Consider the following 17870-nt stretch of genomic DNA (forward strand, 5'->3'; position numbering starts at 1 on the left):
AAAGTACTCTAGGCCATTTTACTCCTATTTCTTTTGCTATCAATCCAATCATTGTTCCCAACTGGCCTTTATAAGAAATGTCATGAGCTGTTTTATTACTTTGTTGTTAATTTGTACTACTCATTTTTTTGTATTTTTATTACTGAATACACTATTTTAGTCTTATTATAAATGATTTTTAGGTCTTCTTTAAAACTATTTCAATTATGCATTTCCATTAGTTATTGAAGCTTATCTGCACTAACAAACAGTACAATGCAATCAACAAAATGATAGTGATTCATGCATAATTCGTCAACAAGTATTCCATCTGCTTTTTTTCTGTTTCCTGTTTTTCCTGTAGTGATGCTAAAATTGTTTTGGTGATGTAGAATCTCATGGCCTGACTGAATTCCCCATTAGCCTGATGAAGTCAGAATATTATGTAGTACTGTTTATGTGGTAGCTTAATTTGTGCTAATGAACATAGTCATTTGAATTTAATAAAAGTCTTTCTTTAATATATTTATAACAAAATTAAATTTGTTTTTCTCTAAACACTCTGATCCTATCATGGTCTATGATTATGTTGACCAAACTCTATTTTTATTGCCTACACTAACTGAAATGGATATTTTCCTGTTATTTTATTCTCTTTTATTTTGTCTGACATGCTTCGTATAAAAGCACCCTAATTATTTCTTCATTATCATATTAATGTCCTTTACAGATAGTTTGATAAAATGTATAACATTTATTATTTGTGGTTTATTTCTAGTTAACAGCTTGAGCTTCTTAATCTATTGATGTAGTGTAGTATGTTCCACTGTCTAGCAGTGTGTGGGAAAAATTATCATTTAAATCTTTCTGTATGAACTTGGTATTGGAAAAATTATTCAACCTGACATTAAAATCTATTGATTGGAATAAAGGATAATATGGCTAAGATACACACACTAGAGTGTTTGCCTGGGATAAAAGAAGTTTGTAGTATTATATGTACATAAATGTGACAGTTTTTATAAAAACTACTTCATATAAATATTTCAACATTAATGAAAATTGCAATCCCAAAAAGGACACATGTGTCTGAAATGGACCTCATACCACAGATTATACAAATGAGAACACAAATACTGATATTGCAGAATACTGAAGTCAGTGCCTCTAAATTCTGAATTATGGAACAAAATAGGACCTTGGAGACTCTCCTAGTTTGTATATAAATCCATGGAGCACTCACTGTTTGTCCCTGTGCCACTCAGCAGGGAACACTGACTTTCCATTGTTTGGCATATTAGGCATGAAACAGTGATGATTTAAGAGATTTCCTGTACAATTAAAAAAAATTAATCTCTTTGTAGATCCTACAACATGAAACCACAGGGATCTAACATATGTATAGGTACTGTAAGTTCTTCATTTTTTGTGATATAAAGAATATATAGGCATGATGAGAGATATTGATACAGATATAAAACAGTGAACTGTCTGTGGAGATGCCATTTACTTTGTACAGCACTTGTTTTTAGGAATCACCAGTGCATGAAAATATTTAGTTTAAATATTCTCATAATGAAAACAAAAACAAAATTTTAGAATTTTTAAGGATCCAAATTGATGTGGCAATGCTTCTTGCTGTCTGTAAAATAGACAGACCGAGCTAATACTTTACTCCTCTTTGTAAGATAATGGAGTGAAATCAGTAATTGCTTCTTGCTGTCTGTAAAATAGACAGACCGAGCTAATACTTTACTCCTCTTTGTAAGATAATGAAGTGAAATAAGTAATTGTTTGCATTAATGTAAATCCAGTGGATAAATTTAAAATAATATAATGCTTGCCTCATAAAACTAGGATTTCATAACGCATAGAAATCTACTTATACTTGTTCCTGATAAATGTTGAACTAAATACTTAACTGTAGTTGACAGCAAACAAAAGAAAGGAGTACAGATAACATCACCCTGTACAGGCCACAATTTAGGGCATTTGAAAGTGTTTTTGTAGCCAGCTCTTGATAGTGCTCATATCAGTTAGGAAAGTCAGCCCTCTCAAGAACCACTCTTCAAACGACCATTCACCTCAATTAAGAAGCATTAAAACTTTATCAAGAGATTATATCAAGAGAGAAGGTTTGATAATACTACACTAGCAAAGAAAGCAGATACCAGTTGCTTTCAAGGCCTCAACTGAGGGCAGGTGAAAGAGACTTGAAAACAACTCTTCACATTTCTGTTATGTATTATCTTCTTAAGGGGGCACCTTCTCCAAGTACCCATTATCTTTACATTAAATACATTAAATTATTATCAAACAGATAATACAGAGAAGAAACAATTGATAACATTTGGATATCGTTATAAACCCGACACTTTACAAATAACAGGTAGTTGATTTGGTCTTACTCTTTCCAGATATGGCAGGAATAGAATTGCTGCTTCTTTCTTTAATTCTGGCTGAAACTTCAATCGCCTTGGATAATGGCTTGGCATTGACACCTCCAATGGGATGGTTAGCATGGCAAAGATTTCGCTGTGTTATTGACTGTACAAACTATCCTGATGAATGTATTAGGTAAGTACATGTTGACTAATTATTAACTTAATATCTTTTTGTTTTTTATATGTCACAGTGGAAGGAGAACACAAATACAAAGGTGTTTAAACCGGTTTTGCATGTTACAGCTACTATCAGCTCATGTTAATGACAGACTACACAGCACAACTTTATTTGTATTTTAAAATTTTTGCAAATCAAAAAGGTGTTCAAAAACTTTAAAAGCTGTTGTTTGAAAATAATTTTTATTTTTGAAAATTTTGTTATTGTCTGAAAATAATTCTTACTTTTTGCAGTTGTATTATTCAGTTGCTGTTTATGGCTATTTACACAATCCCTTTTTTACACTCATTAAATCTTTCTGTACTACAATACCAAACTGCACCTCAGTAGTAGATAAGGATGTAATAGGTATGTGTCATCTGACTTTTCTTTTCATTATCAAAAAATGTTACACTGACATGTATGTACCATGTCACTGAAATTAAGTTCTCTAATCGTATTATCAGTCCACATCCATAGCTGTCTGCTCAGCGTGACAGACCCTCATACTGGGGACATGGGTTCAATTCCCTGTACTGCAAGAAATTTTTCCTTGGGAGGACTGGACCTGGCTGTACTTAGCATTGAGATGCCAAATGAGGAGCTACCAGATTAAGAGATAGTGGCACCAAGTTCAGAATGTCGACAACAGCCAGGAGTGCAGTGTGCCGAACTCATTACTATTACATTTAATCTATACACTGGGAGATTTTAAACAGTGATTTTGAGTTAATGATTTTCCATTAAAAATTATTTGGAGGACCGACAGTTTATTGTTAACTGTTTTAAACTGAATAATGTTGACTTTGCCTCAAAATGATAATAAAAAGATTGCCAAAAATATTTATGAGAGGAGCACCTCTTATTTGTAAGCAAATAAAACAGAACAAACTGATGTGCATTGACAAGTCCCACAAATTTAAAAAAAAGTATTGTTATTCTTAAGTTTTTAAAATTTTATAAATTAATTTGTCAGTATTTAAAAAGAAAAAGAAAAGAGTTATGCTGAAGAGAGAGAAATCACTGCAGACACAGGAGGAGAAGTTACATTGTCCAGAGGAATAAAGAAGAGGTCAAAAAGTCCAGTTTTAAATTATAAAGCACTGCTAGTAATATACACTCCTGGAAATGGAAAAAAGAACACATTGACACCGGTGTGTCAGACCCACCATACTTGCTCCGGACACTGCAAGAGGGCTGTACAAGCAATGATCACACGCACGGCACAGCGGACACACCAGGAACCACGATGTTGGCCGTCGAATGGCGCTAGCTGCGCAGCATTTGTGCACTGCCACCGTCAGTGTCAGCCAGTTTGACGTGGCATACGGAGCTCCATCGCAGTCTTTAACACTGGTAGCATGCCGCAACAGCATGGAAGTGAACCGTATGTGCAGTTGATGGACTTTGAGCGAGGGCGTATAGTGGGCATGCGGGAGGCCGGGTGGACGTACCGCCGAATTGCTCAACACGTGGGGCGTGAGGTCTCCACAGTACATCGATGTTGTCGCCAGTGGTCGGCGGAAGGTGCACGTGCCCGTCAACCTGAGACCGGACCGCAGCGACGCACGGATGCACGCCAAGACCGTAGAATACTACGCAGTGCCGTAGGGGACCGCACCGCCAATTCCCAGCAAATTAGGGACACTGTTGCTCCTGGGGTATCGGCGAGGACCATTCGCAACCATCTCCATGAAGCTGGGCTATGGTCCCACACACCGTTAGGCCGTCTTCCGCTCACTCCCCAACATCGTGCAGCCCGCCTCCAGTGGTGTCGCGACAGGCGTGAATGGAGGGACGAATGGAGACGTGTCGTCTTCAGTGATGAGAGTCGCTTCTGCCTTGGTGCCAATGATAGTCGTATGTGTGTTTGGCGCCGTGCAGGTGAGCGCCACAATCAGGACTGCATACGACCGAGGCATACAGGGCTAACACCCGGCATCATGGTGTGGGGAGCGATCTCCTACACTGACCGTACACCTCTGGTGATCGTCGAGGGGACACTGAATAGTGCACGGTACATCCAAACCATCATCGAACCCATCGTTCTACCATTCCTAGACCGGCAAGGGAGCTTGTTGTTCCAACAGGACAATGCACGTCTGCTTGTATCCCGTGCCACCCAACGTGCTCTAGAAGGTGTAAGTCAACTACCCTGGCCAGCAAGATCTCCGGATCTATCCCCCATTGAGCATGTTTGGGACTGGATGAAGCTTTGTCTCACGCGGTCTGCATGTCCAGCATGAACGCTGGTCCAACTGAGGTGCCAGGTGGAAATGGCATGGCAAGCTGTTCCACAGGACTACATCCAGCATCTCTACGATCGTCTCCATGGGAGAATAGCAGCCTGCATTGCTGCGAAAGGTGGATATACACTGTACTAGTGCCGACATTGTGCATGCTCTGTTGCCTGTGTCTATGTGCCTGTGGTTCTGTCAGTGTGATCATGCGACATATCTGACCCCAGGAATGTGTCAATAAAGTTTCCCCTTCCTGGGACAATTAATTCACGGTGTTCTTATTTCAATTTCCAGGAGTGTATTACAAATGTTAAAAGTTAAGAACGTAAGTTGATGTAAAAAAGAAAAAACAAATAATAAAAGGTCCACATTGGCCAGATTCAGAAATAAAAACTGTGATGACTGAACATGGAGAAAGTAAAGAGAAAACAAATATTTCAAAAGAAGGGCAAGAATATAAACTACAGATGTAAGTAAAAGAAGAGAGATAACAACGTAAAAAGGATTGTGGAGGAGAAAAAAAGAGAGGGGTAAAGGATTGATAAAATGAAATTGAGTGAATGGATAACAAAAGACAGACAAGCAAGAAACAGAGAGGGAGAAGGAAGATTAGAAAGTGGCATTAGAAAGAGCAGAGAAAATAAACTGAAAGGAAATAAGCTAACATTTATAAACAGACAGAGAGGCACTTAGTGAAGAATGTAAGTGAGAAAATGGAAAAGAAGAAAGAGACAAGTATGCATAGATAAATATAAATTAAGAGCTGGTGAATATTAAGAACATAATATCTGTTGTATAGCCAATTCCCATCTACAGCATCTGGAAGCACTGTTGTCGGTAGTAGATCTGGGTGATTTGTATAGCAGAACAAATGGCTTCCTACATCTGTGCTGTGAAAATCATTACTCAATTCCAAAATCAGTTGCTTCCTATTCCTTCAAAGATGCAGGATCATACAGCAAGTGAAACACTATGTTTGCTATTTTTTATGTCCAACCAGGTTAGAAATTAAAATGTAGTGAATACAAAAATAAAACTCTGAATTTATGGCTATTACTTATTTTCAGAAGATAAACTATTTGTTACTGCCAGTAGGCACAAGTGAAAATACGTATTACCCTAGCTTCCAGCTTTAATTGTTTCTTTGTAAGGGAGGAGAGCGAATAGGTTGGAAAGGAAGGTCAGGTCACTCACACTGGGTAAATGGGACCCATTTGTTGTGGGGACCACAGGAGACAAAGATGAAGAAGGGGTGGGGGATTGGAGAAGGGGTTTTGTCAGAGAGAGAGAGAGAGTGTGTGTGTGTGTGTGTGTAGGAGGTCAAAGATGGGGAAGGGAAGGGAATATGAACAACAATATCGGAGAGGAATTCTGCCTAATGCAAGACACTATTTGTACTTTTGTTTTCACCCAGACATGTTTGTGCACTTTCTGTGGTATCTTCAGTGGGTTTATATGTTTATTTTATTGCTGCAAGAATGTTGTTACATGTTAGGCTATAAAGAAACTTTTAGTACAAAATTATTTATTTTGTGAAATGAGCAATTATTGTGAAATATTTTACATTAGTTTGCATACAGTACAGAGGTGAGACATGTGTCACTGAGATAGTCATTCCACGTTGTTCATTTATGATGTGTCTAAAAATTCTAGTTTTGTAGTAAATTTGGAAATAAAATGGATGCATACATTTGTTTACGTGCCTCACATGTTGGTAACTTTAGATGTATTACACAACTTATAGCTTGTCATTTGTAGAGAGCATTACATTTTTATTGTTCATTTCTTCTTGAGAATCACTCTCTATTGGGATATTTAGAACTGAAACATTGACAAGATCATTGTGTACAACAATGCAAACTTCAGTTGATTACCTTTCATTTTTGCCTTAGTGAATTCTTGAAGGCACAAGAGTTAACTCAGTACAAAGTTGAAGTTCCCATGAATGAGGTACATGAGGCTAAGTATTGAGCAGAAAAGTGATAGCAAATTCTAAGTCTGGACCTGAGGCTCAGTGGACATCAAGTCCTTCTGAACTTACTGTCTTGTGCATTACTGAATCCATGCAGTTGAATTTCAGTGGCCTTATATATGCATTCACAATGCTCCCTGCCACAAGTGGAACCAGCATCCCAGCCATGCTTGAGCAAGCTGTTTGTAATGGTGACTCCATTGAGCTTTGCAGCTTTTGTAGAACAAATGGATCCCCTGTGCAGAGACACTTCACAGCTGCATCCCTTAGTATTGGGCTATACTGACAGACATTACTGGCAGTTCCCACATTGTGTATCATTAGTCCCTTAACATCGTGCATGTTCTGGATTTGAGACACAGTGGTTACTTTCTCCCTTTGATATTTCTGGTGTGTGCCTGCTCTGTTAACGATGCAGTATTGTTTACCAGCTACAAATCAGCACTGGTTGTGTCCACCTCATTCCAGTCTGCTATAAGTTACTAGTTGACTCAACTGTTCTTGCTGCTGTCTTCTCTCTCAGGCACTGCACTGCCTGTCAGTACTAAATATTTTGACTCTTGATGGGGTACTGGCCAACAATTTCATCTCACAAATTTATAGTTTCTCATGTCAATTTTCCCTTTGAAGACATATGTAAACTAGTCAAGTAGCTCAAACAATGGGATGTCCAGATTGAAATATCAAGAACATTATGAAAAGAATAGATTGCTACTAACCATAAAGATGACACACTGAGCTGCAGACAGGCACAACAAAAAGACTGTTGAACATTGTGCTTTCACCCTCAGCCTACTTCAGAAAAGAAAACACACTCTCATTCACACAAGGAGACACACCTTGTGCACACATTACTGCTATCTCCAGCCACTCCAGCCAGAATACAACTCTTACATTGAATGAAAGCACCAATATGGAAGTAGTGATCATGTGTGCCTGAGGTGTGCCTACCTGAGTGAATGTATGTGTCTTTTCTTTTCTGGAAAAGGCTTTGGCCAAAAGCTCAATGGGCAACAGTCTTTTGCTGTGCCTGTCTATAACTAAATGTGTCATCATTACAGTGAGAAGCAATCTATCCTTTTCATAATCAAGCAGCTCAATTTTCTTTGCTGTGCATTTAGTCATCATCATCATCATCATCATCGTTTCCCCTCTATCCACCATCTGGTCAGGTTGGGGCATCAATGGCACTTTGCCACTTTACTCAGTCTTTCCACCATTCTTCTTCCATAATTTGGTTCCATAGCAGGTTTCTCCTCCTTAAACTCATCTCTGTTGTATCAATCCATCTTGTTCTCAGTATTCCTCCTGGCCTCTTGCCCTCAATCTTGAACCCCATCATTCTTCTTGGTATTCTTCCCTCTCCCATCCTCTTCACATGCCCAAACCATATTAATCTATTCTTTTCAATTTTCTCAGTCAACTTCTCCACTCCAACTTCCTTCCTAACATCTTCATTTTTCGCTCTGTCTTTCCACGTCTTTCCTAGTGTACTTCTCAGAAACTTCATTTCAGTGTATTTTATCCTACTCTTCTCCCCTCCAGTCATAGTCCAAGTCTCTGAGCTGTAGGTTAGTATGGGTGTGAGGTAAGTCTTGTATAGCACCAGCTTGCACTTCATTGGCACTTCCCTTCCCCACACCAAGCCCCTCACACACTGGTAAAATGTACTACTCTGTTATATTCTTTTGCTAATTTCTGTCTCCAAACAAGCATTCCCCATTAATACATTTCCCAAATATTTAAAGTTGTCCACTATTTCAATATCCCCTCCCTTAATATGAATTGGTCCCTTGCCCTCTCTATCCCCTCTGGTTACCACCATGGTCTTGTTTTTCTCCACACTAAATTTCATTCCATATTTCTCGAACTTGTCATTTAGGATATCTGTCTGTTTTTGTACCTCCTTACTGCTTGTTCTCCACACCACAATATCATCAGCAAATAGTAACAGCTTCATCTCCCTTCCTTTATGGGCTTCCTTCGTCTGTTTGACTATTTCATCCATCACCATTATAAATAGTAGTGCTGATATCACACTTCCTTATCTTAGTCCAATAACATTGTTAAACCATTCAGTTCTTCCAACTGGTGTCTGCACACAGCTACAGCTTTTTTCATACATTGCCTGGATGACTTCAAGTGTTTGCTTTCCAACTCCCTTTCTCTTCAAGGTTGCTGCCCATACCTTTTCCCTGGGAATACTGTCATATGCTTTCACTAGGTCAAGAAATGTCACCACCAGATTTTTCCCATTCTCTCAATGTCTATCCATCAACTGTCTCATGCTAAAGATTGGATCCACTGTTGATCTACCATGACAAAAGCCATATTGTTCCTCTTCTAACTACCCTTTCACATTTTCTCTCTCTCATCTTTCCAGCATCCTCTCCATTATTTTTGCTACTTGGGATATGAGTGTGATCCCTCAACAGTTGTCACATACTTTCCTGTCACCCTTCTGTGCATTTAGTAGTAACTGTAATTGTGTTGATTTGAAGACAAAAATATCAGCTTATTTTAGATACATTTACTTAGGATGTCATATGAAATTATCTTCAATGGTAATTAAGTTACTAAAGAAATAATCAACATACATGACCAAAAATAATACTGTGTTGAACAGGTAACTACACTGAAGCAACAAAGAAACTGGTATAGGCATGTTTATTCAAATACAGAGATATATTAAAAACAAAGATTCCAAGACTTACCAAGCAGGAAAGTGCCGGCAGACAGGCACAATGAACAAACACACAAACACACACACAGAATTACTAGCTTTCGCAACTGATGGTTGCTTCTTCAGGAAAGAGGGAAGGAGAGGGAAAGACGAAAGGATGTGGGTTTTAAGGGAGAGGGTAAGGAGTCATTCCAATCCCGGGAATGGAAAGACTTCCCTTAGGGGGAAAAAAGGACAGGTGTACACTCGCACACACACACATATCCATCCGCACATACACAGACACAAGCAGACATGTCTGCTGTCCTTTATTCCCCCTAAGGGAAGTCTTTCCGCTCCCGGGATTGGAATGACTCCTTACCCTCTCCCTTAAAACCCACATCCTTTCGATTTCCCTCTCCTTCCCTCTGTCCTGAAGAAGCAACCATCGGTTGCAAAAGCTAGTAATTATGTGTGTGTGTTTGTGTGTTTTGTTCATTGTGCCTGTCTGCCGGCAGTTTCCCGCTTGGTAAGTCTTGGAATCTTTGTTTTTAATAAATTTTTCCCCTTGTGGAAGTTTCTTTCTATTTTATTTACAAATACAGAGATATGTAGACAGGCAGAATATAGTGTTGGGGTCAGCAATGACTATATAAGACAACAAGTGTCTGGTACAGTTGTTGGATCAGTTACTGAGTTACTGCTACTACAATGGCAGGTTATCAAGATTTAAATGAGTTTGAAAATGATCTTATAGTCAGCACATGAGGAATAGAACCCAGCATCTCCAAGGTAGCAATGAAATGGGATTTTCCTGTATGAGCACTTTACAAGTGTACTATCAATATCAGGAATCCAGTAAAACATCAGATCTAAAATTATATTGGTGCTGCTGGAAAAAGGTCCTGCAGAACAACTGAAGAAAATCATTCATCGTGACAGGAGTGCAACCCTTCCACAAATTGCTGCAGATTTCAGTGGTGGGTCATCAACATGTGTCAGCATGCTAACCATTCCATGAAGCATCATCAACATGGGCTTTTAGAGCCAAAGGCCCACTCATGTATGCTTGATGACTGCATGACACATAGCTTTACACCTCCCCTGGACCCGCCAACACTGACATTGTGCTGTTGATGACTGGAAACATGGTGCTTGGTTGGGCAAGTCTCATTTCAAATTGTATCAAGCAGATGGATGTGTGCAGCTATGGAAACAACCTCATGAATCCATGGACCCTGCATTTCAGCAGGGGACTGCTGAAATTGATGGATGCTCTGTAATGGTGTGGAGCATGTGGAGCTGAAGTGATATGGGACCCCTGATACATCTATATATGACTGACAGATGACAGTACGTAAGCATCCTGTCTGATCACATGCACCCATGCATGTCCATTGTGCATTCCGACAGACTTGGGCAATTACAGCAGGGCAATTCAACATCCCACATGTCCAGAATTGCTACAGACTTGCCTTGAAATGTGCCTTGAAACATGCTTTTCAGAAGATATCTCCACCCCTCATACTCTTATGGGTTTATGGACAGCTCTGCAGGATTCATGGCGTCATTTCCCTCCAGCACTACTTTGGACATTAGTCGAGTCCATGTCACATCATGTAGCACTTCTGTGTTTTTGCAGGAGCCCTACAAGATATTAGGCAGGTGTACCAGTTTCTTTGGCTCTTCAGTATATATGTCTTGCACAATTTTTTTCACAGATCCTTTAATTCTTGTCTTTACTTTTACTACTAAACTTTTTAACTAGCATTTGTTTTTAATATCATACTGGTAGTGCAATTTGACAAATAAACACTCTAAACAAATGGTCACAGTACATCTTGAAGTAATGGTTGCACACAGATGAAATGTGACTGACTATCTTGGATAGCAAATTCAGAACTGTGTATAGCTTCCTCTAGCTGCATTGCAGTCCTGCAGTTGTGCAAAAAGTCTATCATGTAGTTGTCAGATGACCTCTTAGGTCACTCTATTTCCACATCTTACCACAACTGGTTACTGGATGTTGCCAGTATCACAAACAGGGTCAAAGGTCTTCTTGTCATCTCCCGCAACCCATGTATCCATAATGGGGGCACTGAGTTGTTGACTGAAATGCCTGCAGGGCATTTGACATTTATCTTGGTAAGTGCACTGGATAACAAGAGAACTGTGTACAGTACACTGTCTTCAGTGTTCTGGAAGAGCAATATGACTTTTTTTAGATAAAAAAAATGAACATATTTTTGAAAGTCATCTTTTAGATCAATGAACTTTGTCTAATGTTTTATCTCAAAGAATACATTCCATCAGTGGGGTGTTATTCTATCCTTCCTTATCATCTTCACTGAACTCAAAACTACCTCCGCTTTTTTTCCTTCTGAGAAGGTCTCTTACAGCCATCACTATTATGTTGATAATTATACAAAGCATACTGCTGGTGAAGGTACAAGTTGAATAAAAGTATGTTTGAGCTCCTACACACCTTGAAGTTCTCCTTCAATAATAACTAGTTTTTGGGTTTACAGCTCAGCTGTCTTTTTCTCTACATTATTTACAGATTGTCATGTTCATTTCTGTGAGACTGTTATATTTGTGGCTCCGATGAGGTCACCACCAGCATCAATATGCGTTCATCTGTGGACTCTGAGCATTGTCTTTGGGCGGTTCTGCCATGTCAGTTCTTTGTTAGTCTTGCATGTGTTTAGGTGAATAAATGTACTATTGCAAAATGAGTGTGGTTTGGTGTAACCAACCAGAACTTCCCCCTCATGTTCATTGATGGCAGCAGAAAATAATTGCTTGGGCAACATAACATGTTCAATTCATAGCCTGGCTTAAGTCCACACTGCAATCTGAAGAAGACAATTAGGGGAAATTGTCAGAACATTTTGCAAATATATTGACAACTTAGCTGCAAATCCAAAAACTTGTAACCACTGAACTACACTGAGAAAGCCTGGAAAACCACAATAATAAAATCATTGACAGGGGACTCTTCCACTGTAGCCAATCTAATACAGAGCATTGGTGGACCCATACTGATTTATGGATTTATATTTATTTAGCATCCATGACACCACATAATTGATACTAAACGTGTCTGATTTTACCCAGAATATATAATCAACAGTAGTCACAGGACTTCACTTACCAATCGGCTGCAAATGAACAATGATACTGAAAATAGCAATCAATAATGCACACAAATTTAGTAAATATTAGATACATGTAGAAAGAATTGGAATATACATGATTGATGAAACATATGTAGTATGCATAGGAAGTGCATGAGATGGGTTTGATAACAATGATTACCAAAGTACAAAGGGCAACTAAAACAAATAGAAATATATGTATATGCAATAAATTAGATACAAAAGCAGTAGTGTCATTTCTCAAGGAACAACTTGAAACTTTTGGCACAGGACATGGGCATGTAGAGGAACTATGGATCAAGTTTAAAACAATACACTGGATAGATACATACCCAGTAGGACAGTTCATAATGGGGTGATCGATAAAGAGATGCTGAATGAAATGTGTTTGGCTGTTAAGAGAGCAATGCACAAAGCCATCATTGAGTGCCACAGCAGAATATTGTCAAATTATCTTTCACAATACCCAAAAAAAAGTCTGGTTGCATGTAAAGGCTGTGCCACCAAAGTTAACATCCAGCCATCCACTGATGAGACAGGAACTGAGATTGAGGGCTACAAAGCAAATGCAGGAATGTGTAACTCCATTTTCAAATGTTCCTTTACAAACAAAAATCCAGGTGAATTGCAACAATTTAAGCCTCATATGAATGAGAAGATGAGTGAAATAAGTGTTAGTGCTAGTGTTATTGAGAATGTTATTGAGAAACAGCTGAAGTCAGTAAAATTTAAAAAATCTCCAGAGATAGATAGTATCTCCATCATATTCTATGCAAAATTTGTGGCTGAGTTAGCCCCTCTTTTAACTATAGTCCATCACAGATCTCACAATCATAAAACTCTACCAGTACCTGGAAGAAAGCACATGTCACACCCACTAAAAAGAAGGGCAGTAGGAGTGATCCACAAACTACCATCCAAAATCCTTTGCATCAGTTTGTTGCAGAATCTTAAAACACATTCTGAAGTCAAACATAATGAGGTCCTCTGACATAATGACCACCTCCATGCCAACCAGACTGAATTCTGAGAACAATGATCATGTGAAATCCACTTCACACTTTTCTCAAATGGCATACTGAAAGCTTTGGTTCAAGGCAGTCAGGTAGATGCATTATTTCTTCATTTACAAAAAGCATTTGACTCAGTACCACATCCACAATTATTATCAAAAGTATAATAATTTGGGGTATCAAGCATAATTTGTGAGTGAATTGATGATTTTTTTGTAGGGATGGTGCAGCAAGTTACTCGCAAGGAGTCATTGACAGATGTAGAAGTAACTTTGAGTGTGCCCCACGCAAGTGTGGTGGAACCCTTACTGCTCATGCTGTATATTAATGATCTTGTGGACAATATTGATAATAACTGACTTTTTGCAGATGATGCAGTTATCTACAATGAAGTATTCTCTGAAAGAAGGTGCATAAATATTCAGACTTCTAAGTTATACAAAGATTAGCAACTTACTTTAAATGTTCATAAATGTATTATTGTGCACTTCACAAAACAAAAAAACATAGAATTCCTTGATTACAATATCAGTGAGAAAGTTGGAATCAGTTAACTCATACAAACAAACCTGAGTGTGACACTTTGTAAGGATATGAAATAGGATGTGCATATAGGCTCAGTTATGGGTAAGGGGTTGTAGACATCAGTTTATCAATAGAATACTGGGGAAATGCAATCAGTCTACAAATGAGATTTCATTAAAAAAAACATAGAAATAATGAAACCTCATGCAGCCCATCCTAAAATATTGCTCAAGTGTATGGAACCTATATCAGATAGGATTAACATGAGATACTGAATGTATACAGAGAAGAACACCATGAATGGTCACATTTTTGTCTGATCTGTGGGAGAGTTTCACAAAGATGATGAAGAAACTGAACCAGCAGACTCTTAAAAACGGGTGTAAATTATCTTGGGAAACCCTGCTTACAAAGTTTCAAGACCCTACATTATATGATGACTCTAGGAATATGCTACAACCCTCTATGTATTGCCCATGTAGGCATCGTGAGGACAAGATTTGAATAATTACAGCATGGACAGAGGCATTTAACCAATCATTGTTCATGCACACCAAATGTGAATGGAATGGGAAGAACACCTATGAACTGGTACTATGGAATGTATCCTCTCCATGCACTTCATGGTGGTTTTTAGAGTATAGCTGTAGATGTAGAAAGTAAGTGTGTGACAGTCTATAGGTCACTACACATTATCATCGTACATCACATTACAGTATGATTATTACAATCACACACCCTGTTGCTGAAAATACTCATCCACATCTTAGGCCCAGAGCATCTGTCTATAAAGGCTCTGGTTATGCTCTGGGATGAGGAACATCCTACCCACACTACACCAAAAGTAGCATTCCACCACCCACCCTTGAGAATATCCTCTTCCATCCCTATTCCAATTCTGGTCCCAATTCTATGCCCCATAGGTAATTTCCATGTGCTCAACAAAGGTACAAAACTGCCCCTTACACCCATCCACCTCTCCTACCACAATTGAGGCGCAACATTTCCTACCCAATAAAATGCAGGTTCATGTGTCAAAACAGCTATGTTATTTATTAGATATGGTGCAATTACTGCACAGAATTCTATGTGGGCATGACAAATAACCAACTGTCTACTTGCATGAATGGCCACCACCAAACTGTGGCAGACTGTAAACGTGATCATCCAGTTGCTGAACATACTGCATACAACAGAAATAACATCAACAGCGGTGTCATTTGGGTTCTCCCTTCTAGCATTATTTTGTGTGAACTACGCAGGCGGAAATTGTCTGTCCAGCATATCCCGTGTTCTAGCAATCCCCCTGATCCAGCTTCCAAGCTTCCACTAACCTGTTTTCCACTGCCTCACCTATCATTTTCCCTTTTCCCTTATCTTCTGTCCACACCCACTCCTTCCCATCCACATTGTGTACTGCCTTGTCCCACTACTTCACTTCCATCTCCTCCCATGCGGGCAGTCTCTCTCTCTCTCTCTCACTCTCTCTCTCTCTCTCTCTCTCTCTCTCTCTCTGTATCTCTTGTGTACCTTACCCTCTGAAGTGCTTTCGTCTTGTTGTGCAGTCTCTGAGTTGTCTGTCAAAAGACATGCCCCGCTCAATTTTGTTACTCATTCCTTGCCTCGTTCATCCTTCCCTATCTCCTCCTCACCTCCATTATCCCAGGCAACTGCTTTTAATAATCAGCAATTAATAATTAGTCCTGCCTCAGCTTCAAGAGTGTTGTCTGTGTGGTTGTTTCTGTGAATAGATGGGCATTTGCTACAAGAAGAGCAAGAGTTTGAAACAGTTTGTTGTTATGTGTTTCTATGTTGCAAACTTCAGTCTGATATAGGTGAGTGGTTGCCTTTTTCTTATTTTAGGTTTTGTTCCAACAAGGAATTTGTATTGTTGTTGAACTGTTAAATAAATGTGTTAGTAGATAAAAAGTAAAGGATTTTACTCTGCTCGAGGATTCCAGAGTTGTGTGACAAATAGCCTACATTTTTCATACTAATCAACTATGAATAGACAATGATCTGTATAGTATAACCATAATTCATGGAGTGTATCTATCATGAATTAATTTCTTGAAGATATTGCCATTTACCTAGTTATTTATTCAAAAAGACCCACTGAAAGTGAAATCTTCAAAGGCAATTAAAGGATTTGACATTTTATATATTTCTCTGTTTTTTCTTATATACAAATAAGCTGAAAGGGGAATGCTCTTTTTATGTGTAAATAAGTAGACTGGGTAAAATCATGTTTCAGTGAGCAGTTGTTCAAGAGAACAGCAGACCTGATGGTTTCTGAAGGATATGCTGATGTTGGTTATGAGTATGTCATTATTGATGACTGTTGGCTGGCATCATCACGAGATGCAAATGGTCGCCTCCAGCCTGATCCAGATCGTTTTCCAAGTGGTATTAAAGCATTGGCTGATTATGTGAGTTGAATATCTTGGTAACAAGTTACATATTCTCCTAGAGAGTAATTTTATGTCTCTATAAACAGAAATGATAAAAGGCAACAACTTGCCTGTTGCGGAGTGCATGCATGGTTCATAGTAACAAATAACAGCACAGGGATACCTTTGAAGCTATCACTCTTTTTCTACTGAAATTACACACCAAATGCATCCTCCCACTGTGGCACAGATTTATAACCAGTCAGTGTTGTTCCAGCTATGGATAGACCCATTTGGATGTCTGTAGGAGTATGATTGTGGTAAAAAAGAGTGATAGCTTGAAATCTATTTACACATTTGTCCTGTTACATATTTCTTTGTGCCACACATAGAATTAATTAAGGCTACAGCCTTTCCCCACTTTTGTTTATTGTTTGCTCTGGAATGTCTATTATTGTACCATTTTTTCCATATCCCTTTTCATTTGCTTAAAGACTAAACAAACAACTGTGTATTAAATATCAATCATATGTATCTTTAAAGGTCCACTCAAAGGGTCTAAAATTTGGAATATATGAAGACTATGGGACAAATACCTGTGCTGGATATCCTGGTATTCTGGGACACCTGGAAACAGATGCTCAGACATTTGCTGACTGGGAAGTAGACTATGTGAAACTAGATGGTTGTTATGCGGACACAAAAGATATGAATGAAGGTATAAGAACTTTATGCACTTCCTTCATTTTTAAGCTGTTAAAAATAGCTTCATATTTTTTGTGTACAATATTATTGCATTATTTTAAAATTTGTGAAATTTTGTACTTAGAACATGAGAAACAAGAACTATAAACAATGTTGTTCAAATATATAAATTTCTTAACAGTAAATCTGAAGTAACAAGAACTATCTTGACATCATCATGACATGAATCATAATATTTCATGTTAATTCATTGTTTGTCTGGAGCTGAAGAACAAACAGATAATATAATACATTTTTGCTAGTAGCAGCAAGTGGTACAAAAATTGACCAAAACACTCATACAACGTGGATTGACATGAATGTATTTTTGACAAAACTATCCATGAAACACTAAGTCATTGCTGCAGTATCTGCCTCTGTAATCTGAAGAGTATCCCCATTACACTCTTTTGTCCTCTAAATGAACCCATGACAAAATATGTAATTCTTTTTTGTATCTTACATATCACATCTATTAATCATGCCAGTAAAGACTCCGGACTGATCAGCAGTGTGCGAGGAATGAACAAACCAATGGTTTATTCACCATTTCATTTGTAGGTAAATTAAATTTCATTATGATTTT

The 17870-nt window shown here is 38.4% G+C and overlaps 1 protein-coding gene across 1 annotated transcript in view; it reads left to right on the forward strand.

The window, feature by feature from the left end:
- Window positions 1-17870, forward strand: part of LOC126281183 (alpha-N-acetylgalactosaminidase-like) — a 72391-nt gene that overhangs the window by 13942 nt on the left and 40579 nt on the right. Inside the window, exons 2-4 of the mRNA XM_049979883.1 lie at window positions 2397-2556; window positions 16405-16579; window positions 17084-17258. Coding sequence (XP_049835840.1) covers window positions 2399-2556; window positions 16405-16579; window positions 17084-17258 — 508 coding nt within the window. The 5' untranslated portion in view covers window positions 2397-2398. The remainder of the gene's footprint in view (window positions 1-2396; window positions 2557-16404; window positions 16580-17083; window positions 17259-17870) is intronic.

Source organism: Schistocerca gregaria, chromosome 7, assembly GCF_023897955.1.
Source record: "Schistocerca gregaria isolate iqSchGreg1 chromosome 7, iqSchGreg1.2, whole genome shotgun sequence".
NCBI classification, from domain to species: domain Eukaryota; kingdom Metazoa; phylum Arthropoda; class Insecta; order Orthoptera; family Acrididae; genus Schistocerca; species Schistocerca gregaria.